Raw genomic sequence first — 12533 nt, 5'->3', positions numbered from 1 at the left:
AGTGAACCTGCTGGCTCACCCCTGGTGCCTCCCATCAGAACCTCACCTCTGCAGCACTGGTCCTCGCTCTTGTCCTCTTCCGACACATCTGGCGCTTCCAACAAGAGCTGGTCCAGCACTTGCTTGCACTCTTGCAGTAGCGCGGCTACCGCTTTTTGATTATTCATGATGATTACGATGAATTGGGTGTCCCTGGGTCTAGGGTGATCAATTACCTAGGAGAAGACATTGATTCTCAATAAAGGAGCCCCTTGAAGGCCGAAGTACCTGGTGAACAAAAGAGAGGGAAAGATGATTAACTGAAGTATCATCAATTATCTGTAAGACTCAAGCAGGGAGGGATAATAGGGCAAACGCAGGAAAATACATGACAGCCCCCAAGGACTTCATTAGAGGAGTGTGTGAAATTACTTCAGGGCCTGGCTAGATGGGCAGCACCTCGAAGGCCTCAGAGTGCAGAAGCGCGAGGGGCCTGGTACAGACCCCGGTTATCTATCCACAGTGATGTCAGTGGAATCACATGGGCCAAATGAAATGAATATACTGAATGATTTATTTATCTTCTGCATACTTCACATCAGTGCCTCTGGAGTTCAGTGGCACCACACTCTCTGCTCTCTAAAAGTCCACAGGAAGCATCTGGCTAACAGTTTTAATATCAGGCACTAGTACACGGTAATAACCCACTGCTGATTTCCCCTGTGCAGTATTCTTCATAATATTTAGCATGATATAATTTGGGCCAAGATAGGCAATGACAAATGCCAAATTTAAAGCTCTTCACTGCCAAGAACATTACCAAGTAAAATAGAGGACTGATATCCCAGAAAACCCAATTTCCTAAATCTATCAAATGGATGGATCTGTCATATGGATCTACTTTACATTGTCATTTAACCTATATACAGTTGAGAGATTTCTTATGTAAATATTAGTGTGATTAATGAGCTACTGCTGTCCAGGTAATTTCAAGAATGAAATAACTTACTAACAGTACAAAAACAATGCCTGAAAAATACATAGAAACACATTATTCAATTAACGAATCTTTTTGTCTATCTTTCTTTTGTTAAAGTATTATATTGTAAACAAAAGACGGGAAGTTATTCTCTCTTAGACATTGCCAGAATAGACATTGGAGCTGCTGTCAGGTTTAGACACTTCCGGAGGGCATGTAGAATTTTATTACCAAAAGTAAGAGAGTCTGAAAGGGAAGAAAGTAACAGACATATGGATGGCTCTAGTTATTCTGTCTCTGAGCTTACGCATGCAATGAAGTAATCACTGAAAATATTAAAGCAGTGAATTGTTGTGTTGGTGTTGGGATTAAATGTGCTCTACTAGCCAATGGTTTCTTAACTAACTTTAAGAAGTTGGCTTTGAATTTGAACTAGCAAGAAAGCCTTTTTTTCTCTCTGATTTTCTATTCTATGACTTAACAGGAGCAGAAAATGAAAGCTGAGCTAACTGTGTAATCTAAATTTTGTGTTTTTCATACTAACTTGGCAGGTATACTTCGTTATCCTGGTATACTTTGTGTTTAAACACACACACACACACATACATTACACACATACGTTACAGAGCTAGAACTGCCAAAACAAAACTTGAGGTTATTACAGGCTTGTTTCTTTTAAAATCCTGATGTATTTGTTGATGAAGAACACAAGCAGAGTGCTCAAATACAAAATTTGTGTTACTTGAAAGGGCATTCACTTAAGTGAGATACTGAAGAATTAGTCACTAAGAGCAAGTCTAACTGTTGGTGTCTCTGTGTCACTTTTTGGTAATTCTTGGAATGTTTCAAAGTTTTTCATTATTATTATATCTGTTATGGTGATCTGTGATCAGTGATCTTTGATGTTACTATTGTAATTATTTTGGGACACCACAAACTGTCTGGGAGCCAGCAAAGTTAATCTGTAAATGTTGTGTGTCTTCTGACTGCTCCACTGACCACTCATTGCTCCATCTCTTTCCCTCTCCTCAGGCCTCCCTATTCCCTGAGACACACAAATATTTAAATTAGGTCACTTAATTACCCTACAGCGGCCTCTATGTGTTCAAGTGAAAGGAAGAGTCACACATCTTACATTTAAAATCAAAAGCTAGAAATGTTGAACTGAGAGAGAAAGGCATATTGAAAGTCAAGATAGGCGAAAAGATAGGCCTCTTGTGACAAATAGCCAAGTTGTGAATGCAAAAAAAAAAAAAAAAAATTTCATGAAGAAAAGGAAAAGTGCTGCTCCAGAGAACACATAAGTGGTAAGAAGTGAAACAGCCTTATGGCTGGTATGGATAAAATTTTAATGGATAGAGGATTAAACCAGTCACAACACTCCCTTAAGCCAAACCCTAATCTAGAACAAGGCCCTAACTCTCTTCAATTCTATGAAGACTGAGAGAGGTGAGGAAGCTGCAGAAGAAAAGTTGGAAGCTAGAAGAGGTTAGTTCATGAGATTTAAGGAAAAAAGCCATCTCCATAACATAAAAGTGCAAGATGAAGCAGCAAGTGCTGATGTAGAAGCTGCAGCAAATTATATAGAAAAGCCAGTTAAGATAATTGATGCCCAGCCTGGGCAACAGAGGGAGACTCTGTCGCTACAAAAAATAAAAAATTAGCTAGGTGTGGTGGTGCACACCTGTGGTCCTAGTTACTCAGGAGGCTGAGGTAGGAGGATTCCTTGAGGCCGGGAGATCAAGGCTGGAGTGACTGTGACTGCACCACCACACTCCAGCAAGGCTCTGTCTCAAAAAAAGAAAAGGATCACCGACGAAGGTGGCTACACTAAACAACAGATTTTCAATGGTGACAAAACAGCCTTGTAGTGGAAGAAGATACCATCTAGGACTTTCTTATCTAGAGGGAAGGAGTTAATGCCTGGCTTCAAAGCTCCAAAGGACAGGGTGACTCTCTTGTTAGAGGCTAATGCAGCTGGTGGCTTTACATTGAAGCCAGTATTCATTTACTGCTCTGAAAATCCTAAGGCCCTTAAAAATTATAGTAAACCTACTTTGCCTGTGCTCTGTAAGTGGGACAACTGAGCCTGATGACAGCATATCTGTTCACAACATGGTTTACTGAATATTTTAAGTTCCCTGTTGAGACCTACCTCCCAGAAAAAAAATTTTCTTCAAAATATTACTGCTCATTGACAGTGTACCTGGTCACTCAAGAGCTCTGATTGAGATGTACAAGATTAATGTCGTTCTTATGCCTGCTAATACAACATTCATTCTGCAGCCCATGGGTCCAGAAGTAATTTCAGCTTTTAAGTCCTATAAGAAATTCATTTCATAAGGCTATAGCTTATAGCGATTACAGTTTATATCTTTTATAGTAATTTATTTGATGGATCTGGGCAAAGCAAATTCTTCTGAAAAGGATTCACCATTCCAGATACCATTAAGAACATTCATCATTCATGGGGGGGGGGGGGGCAAAATATCCACATTAACAGGAATTCAGGAGAAACTGAGTCCAACCCTCATAGATAACTTTGGGGTGTTCAAGACTTCAGTGATGGAAGTAGCTGCAGATGTGGTGGAAATAGCAAGAGAACTAGAATTAGCAAAGCCTAAGATATGACTGAATTGCTGCAATCTCATGATAAAACTTGAATGAATGGGACGTTGCTTCTTATATATGGGCAAAGAAGGTGGTTTCTTAAGATGAAATCTACTCCTGGTAAAGATGCTGTGAACATTGTTGAAATGGCAACAAGGCATGTAGAATATTACATAAACTTAGTTGGTAAAGCAGCAGCAGGATTTGAGAGGATCGACTGCAGTTTTGAAAGGAGTTCTACCATGGGTGAATGCTATCAGACAGCATCACATGCTACAGAAAAATCTTTAGGAAAAGGATGACTCAATCCATGTAGCAAACTTCATTGTTGTCTTAATTTAAGAAATTGCCACAGTCACTCCAGCCTTCAGCAACCATCACACTGATCAGTTAGCAGCCATCAGCATCGAGGCAAAACCCTCTACCAGCAGAATGATTAGGACTTGCTGAAGGCTCAGATAATCATTAGCATTTTTTAGCAATAAAGTATTTCTTAATTAAGTTGGGTACTTTTTTAGACATAATATGATTGTACACTTACTAGACTATAGTACAGCATAAACATAACTTTCATTAATATTATGCACTGGGAAATGAAAACATTCATGTAACTCATTTTTTTTTTTAATTTAAAGATTTTTTTTAGAAATGGGTCTCACTATGTTGTCCAAGTCAGACTCAAACTCCTACGCTCAAGTGATACTCCCGCCTCAGCCTCCCAAGTAGGATTACAGGTATGCACCACTGCACCTGGCTTTGTGTGACTCACTTTATTGTGATACTTGCTTCTGTGTAGAGGGTTGGAACTAAATCCACAATTTCTTCGAGGTATACTTGTACAGGTTTAATCTCTTTTCTGTTTAGGATACTTCAAAAAAGTATTTCTGCATGGATTGGGTGTTGAACTAAAAGGTTTCCAATGTCTCTTTTAACTCAAATGTCTATAAGTCACAATGTTTTATGCCACAAGCTGGCGATTGGCCTGCCTACTTAGGAAAAGAACTAAGCAGTAAAGGCTGCTCAGAATTTTATCCTCATACTGCTATTGCAAAGAGTACAGAAGCATATGTTCATTCCTTCTGAGTACTGCAGTGAGCTAATAAAAGAGCTAATTAGTGGACTACAGTGAACAAGAGGCCCTGAAGCAATGATATCCCATTCCCATCATTCCTTGAGAGAGGGAGATATTGGCTAAAATGGGAGGTTAGCATTGAGATTAAAATATACATTTGGTGGTTTAGACTCATTTTTCTTCAAGTCCAAAATTAAAGCAAAAAGGGGGTTCTCTTTCCCAGCATTCTTTTGTAGAACTTCATCTAGAAAGAGAGGTGTAACAAAGAAATAGGAAGAGCTCATACACAAAGAAATAAAACTGCATTATAATATAATTTTAGTAGCACATCATGCTTTTGTCTAAAGGCTTATGTTTTCTTAGTGCTCTATCATTCCCTTAAGGTAGAAAGTAGCCTTTTGTTGAACTCATAGAAGCAGAGAGTAGAGTGGTGGTTACCAGAGACTGTGGGATGGGGAAATTAGGGAGATGTTGGTCAAAGGATACAAAATTTCAGTTAGACAAGAGGAAAAAGTTCAAGAGATCTATGGGATGTCATGGTGATGATAGTTAAAAACAATATATTATATAAGAGAGTAGATTTTAAGTGTTCTCACCACAAATAATGGTATATGAGATAATGTTAATTAGTTTGATTTAACCATTCTACAATGTATGACCATAAATGTATATAATTTAATCTGTCAATTAAAATAAAATTAAAAAAGAAAGTAGGCCAGGTGCAGTGGCTCACGCCTGTAATCATAGCACTTTGGGAGGCCGAGGCAGGGGGATCACGAGTTCAGGAGCTAGATACCATCCTGGCTACTGTAAAACCCAGTCTCTACTAAAAATACAAAAAATTAGCCAGCTGTGGTGGCTTGCACCTGCAGTCCCAGCTACTTGGAAGGCTGAGGCAGGAGAATGGCGTGAACCTGGGAGATGCAGCTTGCAGTGAGCCAAGATCGTGCCACTTCACTCCAGCCTGGGTGACAGGGCAAGACTCTGTCTCAAAAAAAAAAAAAAAAAGAAAAGAAAAAGAGAAGGTAGTCTTCTTTATGTTGACAAATTAAAGTAAATTTTAATTCTTCTGTTTCTGTAAATGACTTAAGTGGAAACAGCATATAGTAATGAAAAGAGGACCTAGAAATAGGAAACTAATGCTTACAAGAGTGTTCAACAGATATTTGTTGATTAATTCCACTTTATACTCTGTCATTAACTATTTGTAAGACTTCTGGATCCACTTTTGAGATTGACTTTTCTCATCTATATTTTTGAGGGAGTTGGTTGGAACAATTGCTAAGCTGCTTCTAGCTCATAAATTACATACTCAGCAGCAGTCTAAATAGACTATGTTGTTTATTGCCAAAGAATATTTGATATTTGTTTATTAAGAAATTCCCTAGCTCTTTTGAGAACCCTTACATATCGTTTTTATGTATGTATATTTTTGTGTGGTTAGAAATATTGGCTTGAATTTTAGAAGTTGATTACTAAATTACTTATTTGATTTGGTTTCTTCACTTGCAACACCAATTCCTGATGTACAAGATCATAAATCTCTTCCTTTTGTCTAAGTGATGTGAAAGAGAGATAGGGCATGCAGTTGTATGAAGGCAAACAACAGGACTTGACCTAATCACTTGAGTAAAGCTAGGGCAGATCAAGGGAGGCTTCTTTGAGAATGTGATGCCTGAGTCAAGCTTTCAAAGAGTGATAGGGCTTAATGAAGTTAAAATGATGGGGAATGTAGAAGGAACTAGAGAGGGAATGAAAGATGGACAGGTTGGCTGAACTAGAGATAAAAAGAGAAAGTTGATATGAGGTGAGACTGGAGAGGTAAATAGGGGCTGTGCGGGCCTATGTGTGCCTGGTAAAAAATTGTACCTTTACCCTAAGAGTGCTAGGAAACTCTTAGGGTAGCAGGAGGACCCTGGCCAGGTTTGCGTTTGGAAAAAATCACTCTGTTTTAGCTGTAGTGTGTAGTTCGGGGTGGGGGTTTGCAGGGAGGTAACTGCCGGCAGATCAGTTAGGTATTATTGCAAAAATTCATGTGAAAAGTATCAGGACTTTAGACCAGAGCGATAGTATTACAGATGTAGAAAACTGGACAGAATTGAGAGCTGTTTGGGGAATAAATGCAATATTGGCATTGGATGAATATGAATGTTATTAAGAATGAGTACCAGTTTCTCCTTCACCATAGCCCAAAACTGAATGGACAGTGTTACCGTGTTTTGAGACAAGGAGCGTAGAAGAGATCTTCTAGGAAAAGACATAAATACACCTCCTATTCTGTATTTCTACCTATAAAGATAAGTTAGATAAATCATACCATCCACAATAAAAAATCATATTTTAGCCAAGACAACATTTCTAAAAAGGAAGAAGAGATTTCCAAGGTAATTCATGTTTAGTACTTGCAATTCCCCAGAAATGTACTGAAGATATTCTTTACACTTTTTGAAAGTTGCAGCATTTTCCCTTTTCTCTGTAGAATTCAGAGGAGACAATAGGAAGAAAATACTGTAACATGAGAAACGCTTTGGAATCCAACCATCTGTCCAGACTTGTATGGTTCATTGTTAGGCATAACAGAGGCTGGAGCCTAGAAACTTTCCTTCAGGCAACAGTCCTGCTGGAAATTTTGGTCAACTTCATTTATAAAAGAATCATTTTCAATCTCAACACATACCAGTTTTTCTTCCCCTGAATTGTGGCATTCTGTGAGCTGTATATTGTTTTTACATTTAAATAATGGGAGTTTCCCAATATGTTTGGTAATCAATGAATTACTTTTTCTCTTTTAATATCCCTTCCCTGTACTTTTTTTCCTTAAAAATCAAATAGAAAGGGTCCAGGAAACGCAATCAGACATACAAACAGATACTTTTGGAATAAATACCCAACAAAGTTAGAATGATACACCTTAAGGCACATGTGCACACTCACAGCTAAGTGGTCATGTGTTTATACATTCCGTGTGTGATATTGATATATAAATTCTTCAGTTCTGTTGGTAACTCAGAATTTAGTTGAGTGGCTGAGTTATGGGATAACTGACAAATGAGCTATTATAAAAAGTAACCAAACCAGTGGATTATTCAAAGCCCCATTTCTTTTAGCATCTGTGTTTGAATCTTTTTCAGTGGACAATTAGTACCCCATTAGGGAATATATCGAGGAAAATGGCTTAAAAGATATTCCATTGTCTACTGGGTGCCACTGCTATTATAACCCACTAGCCAACTAGTCAGAATCCCCAAGCTAGAAGATGTGGAGAAGAGTAAAGAAATATTAGCGATGATTTTTACTGTCAAGGAATTTACAATATAATTAGAAGGATAAGATGCAAATATATTAAAAAGTAAACTAGATAAATATACAGGGTATATAATACACAATTGTACTCTGCAAGCTCAATTTAAATTAACTGTGTTGGAATTTAATTAATCCTTGGTTAGATTCATAAGCAAGCCCACAGAGCTTATTTAATTCATATGTACATGAATAATTATTCTAAAACAACTTTTGTTTTCTTTTCTTTTTGAGATTGAGTCTTGCTCTGTCACCCAGGCTGGAGCGGAGTGGTGTGATCTGGGCTCACTGCAACCCTCTGCCTCCTGGGTTCAGGCGATTCTTGTGCCTCAGCCTCTGAGTAGCTGGGATTAGAGGCATGTACCACCACACCCAGCTAATCTAAAACGACTTTTTAATTTATACTCATTTCTCATATTGTTTCTATGAGAAAAGGTATTCTGGTCTCTAATGTACAACAAGAATATATTTCTTTAATCAGGGACCAAGCAATGACAATCCAGCCATTCCCACCATTTTACTCTTCTCTGAGCACCCACAGACATAAACTTTCACCACATTGCCTCTTGCACTGATTGGCAGTAGAATTGGGGAAACAAATGGAGAAAGAGACAGCTAACTGGAGAGTAAGGCAAGTGTGGGAATCAGAGAGATATTATTGGGTAATAGGCATTTGTCAGCATTTTAAAACTGCATTAAAAGGGAGAAGAAGGCAACTTCTAAGTCACCAAAAACATAAAAAAGTAGACTTTTATTTCTAGCAGTGAGGAAGACTACCTAACACTCCCACTGAAAACAATTAAAAATGCTGCAAAAACATTTTAAATCTCGAAAATATGTCAATAAAATGGCAAGAGAGGAAGCAGTACTAAGAAAACAAAAAACGAGTAAAAGCTGGAACCTAAAAAGTTAACTGCAATACAGAAACTAGCCATTGCCTTGATTGTATTTGGCAAACTGTGAACTTAAAACTGGTTTTCTCTGTCTTGTAAGGTGAGAGGGGAGAAAATGAAACCAAAGGCCTTAACTGAGGTAGGAATTTAAGTGAAGACTGCACACCCCCTGCCTAAAACTGAGATTCTAAAAGGTTGCACCTTCAGTGTAAGAGTGAACTAAAAAATAAATCCTCATCCTCTCCCCTCACCTCCCAGGAAAATTGTCTGCGGCAAAACATGCTGCTTCATGGAGGGGAATAAAAATTTTTCCCTTGAGAATTTGAAGACACAAAGTCCATAAAACCTCCAGCTAATGATTAATTTAAAATAAATTATTTAAAATGATGAGGTTAGTAGTGTTCCCAGTCAACTGATGTGACTAAATATAATCCTTTCTTTAAAAAATTAACCTCAATCCAAGCTTCAAAGAATTCCCACCTATAAAATACTAAGACGCATGAGCTCCTGATCAAATCTCACAAAATATATAAGGCAAAAAGAAATCATGAATGAAAGCAGAAACAGCAGATACTAAAATCAGACCCACAAAGACTTTACATAATGGAGTTAACAGATATAGACTATAAAATGTATGTTTAATATGTTTAAGGAACTGAATTAATGTATTGAAAATATTAACAAACAGCACAAGCTATGGAGAAGGCATAAGCAGATTGACTAAGAATAATAATTTCTAGAAATAAAAATATAATAATAAAAAATTTCAAATTCAATGAATGCATAGATTCGATAAAAATATTTGCTCTAGGTTGGGATCAGTGGCTCATGCCTATAATCCCAGTACTTTGGGAGGTGGAGGTGGGTGGATCACTTGACGTCAAGAGTTCAAGAGCAGCCTGGCCAACATGGCAAGACCCTGTCTCTACTACAAATACAAAAATTAACCAGGCGTTGTGGTGCATGTGGTGGTGCAATGAATTATAGGTGACCAGCTACTCAGGAGGCTGAGACAGGAGAATCACTTGAACCCAGGAGCTGGAGGTTGGAGTGAGCCAAGATCATGCCATTGCACTCCAGCCTGGGCAACAGAGCAAGACCCTGTCTCCAAGAGAAAAAAAAATTAGCTCTAGCTGAAGATATAATTTTTGAACTGGAAAATAAATCAGAATATGTCACTTAGAATTCAACAGAAAAAAGGCAGAGAAATAGAATATATGAAGAGAGGCTAAAAAACAGGAAATAATTGATAGAAAAGGTTTAACGTAAGTCTAATCAGAGTCTTAGATGGGAAGAGGGAGCAGCAGTAGAACCAATTGGAGAGATAATTGTGATTGCAAATTTTTCAAACAGGAGACCATTCTCCACAGGAGAATGGTTCTGGGACCCTCCTCAGGTACCACTTTCAAAGAATGTTCAAGTCTCTTATATAAAATGGTGTAGTAGTTACACATTCTCCCCTATATTTTAAATCACCTCTAGATTACTTAAAATACCTAATGTAAATAGTTGTTATGCTGTATTTTAAATTTGTATTTTTTTATTTAAAAAAATTTTTTGGCCGGGCGCGGTGGCTCAAGCCTGTAATCCCAGCACTTTGGGAGGCCGAGACGGGCGGATCACGAGGTCAGGAGATTGAGACCATCCTGGCTAATACGGTGAAACCCCGTCTCTACTGAAAAATACAAAAAACTAGCCGGGCGAGGTGGCGGACGCCTGTAGTCCCAGCTACTGGGGAGGCTGAGGCAGGAGAATGGCGTAAACCCAGGAGGCGGAGCTTGCAGTGAGCTGAGATCCGGCCACTGCACTCCAGTCCGGGCGACAGAGCGAGACTCCGTCTCAAAAAAAAAAAAAAAAAAAAATTAACATAAAAAAACCTTTTATTATAATTATGTGTAAGACAGAAACTAGTAAAAAATACAGATGAAAAGGAAAACTGAAATTCTCCTTGATCCCAACACTAGAAATAACCAGTTAATATTCTGATGTATAGTCTACTGTTCTTTTTTATATGCATAAACATGTTTTTCAAATTACAGTTGGGATCAACAGTATATACACTGTTTCATAACCCACTTTTTATTTACTTATTTAGTTTATTTAAATAGGTTTTTGGGGAACAGGATTGTGTTTGGCTACATGAATAAGTTCTTTAGTGGTGATTTCTGAGATTTAGGTGTACCCCATCACCAGAGCAGTGGACACTGTACCCAATGTGTAGTCTTTCATTCCTAACCCACCTCCCACCCTTTCCCCTGAGTCCTCAAAGTCCACTGTATCATTCTTATGCCTTTGTGTCTTCATAACTTAGCATCCACTTATTAGTGAGAATATACGATGTTTGGTTTTCCATTCCTGAGTTACTTCACTTAGAATAATGGTCGTCAGTTACATCCGGATTGCTGCAAATGCCATTATTTCATTTCTTTTTATGGGTGAGTATTAGTCCATGGTGTATATATAGCACAATTTCTTTATCCACTCATTGATTGATGGGCATTTGGACTGGTGCCATATTTTTGCATTTGTGAATTGTGCTGCTATAAACATGCATATGCAAGTATCTTTTTCATATAATGACTTCTTTTCCTCTGGGTAGATACCCAGGAGTGGGATTGCTGGATCAAATGGTAGTTCTACTTTTAGTTCTTTAAGGGATCTACACACAATTTTCCATAGTAGTTGTACTAGTTTACATTCCACCAGCAGTGTAAAAGTATTCCCTTTTCACCACGTCCACACCAACATTTTCTGAGTATGTCCATTCTTGCAGGAGTAAGGCAGTATCGCATAATGACTAAGATTTGCATTTTCCTCATCATTAATGATGTGAAGCATTTTTTTCATATGTTTGTTGGCCATTTGTGTATCTTTTTTGAAAACTGTCTATTCATGTCCTTAGCCCACTTTTTGATGGAATTGTTTGGTTTTTTTTCTTGCTGATTTATTTGTAGATTCTGGAAATTAGTCGTTTGTTGGATGTATAGATTGAGAAGATTTTCAAGGTTGTCTTTTTACTCTGCTGATTGTTACTTTTGCTATGCAGAAGCTTTTTAGTTTAATTAATCTCATTTTTTAATCTTTGTTTTTGTTGCATTTGATTTTCTCGTGTTCTTGGTCAAGAAGTCTTTGCCTAAGTCAAGATCTAGAAAGATTTTTCCAATGTTATCTTCTAGAATTTTTATGATTTCAGGTCTTAGATTGACGTATTTAATCCATCTTGAGTTGATTTTTGTATATATAAAGATGAGGATCCAGTTTTATTCTTCTACATGTGGCTTGCCAATTATCCCAGCGCCATTTGTTGAATAGGGCGTCCTTTCCCCACTATATGTTTTTGTTTACTTTGTCGAAGATCAGTTGACTGTAAGTATTTGGCTTTATTTCTAGGTTCTCTATTCTGTTCCATTGGTCTATATGCCTATTTTTATACCAGTACCATGCTGTTTTGGTGACTATGGCATTATAGTATAGTTTGAAATCAGGTAATGTGATGGTTCCAGATTTGTTCTTTTTGCTTAGTCTTGCTTTGACTATGCGGGCTATTTTTGGTTTTGTATGAATTTTAGAGTTGTTTTTTCTAATTCTGTGAATAATTATGGCAGTATTTTGATGGGCATTGCATTGAATTTATAGACTGCTTTTGGCAGTATGGTCATTTTCACAATACTGATTCTACCAGTCCATGAGCACAGGATGT

At 37.7% G+C, this 12533-nt stretch overlaps 1 protein-coding gene across 6 annotated transcripts in view; it reads right to left on the bottom strand.

Annotated features, from left to right (window-relative positions):
* The window catches only part of ALPK1 (alpha kinase 1), a 140780-nt gene that overhangs the window by 64889 nt on the left and 63358 nt on the right, over positions 1-12533 (bottom strand). For all 6 annotated transcript variants that reach the window (XM_033215019.1, XM_033215022.1, XM_033215023.1 and 3 more), the window contains one exon: positions 47-267. In XM_033215019.1, the coding sequence (XP_033070910.1) occupies positions 47-167 (121 nt within the window). In that variant the 5' untranslated portion in view covers positions 168-267. The remainder of the gene's footprint in view (positions 1-46; positions 268-12533) is intronic.

The sequence above is a fragment of the Trachypithecus francoisi genome, unplaced genomic scaffold (genome assembly GCF_009764315.1).
Source record: "Trachypithecus francoisi isolate TF-2019V2 unplaced genomic scaffold, Tfra_2.0 Lachesis_group1, whole genome shotgun sequence".
Classification (NCBI taxonomy): Eukaryota; Metazoa; Chordata; class Mammalia; order Primates; family Cercopithecidae; genus Trachypithecus; species Trachypithecus francoisi.
The sequence above is the reverse complement of the archived record's forward strand: the minus strand, read 5'-3'. Positions and strand labels throughout refer to the sequence as shown.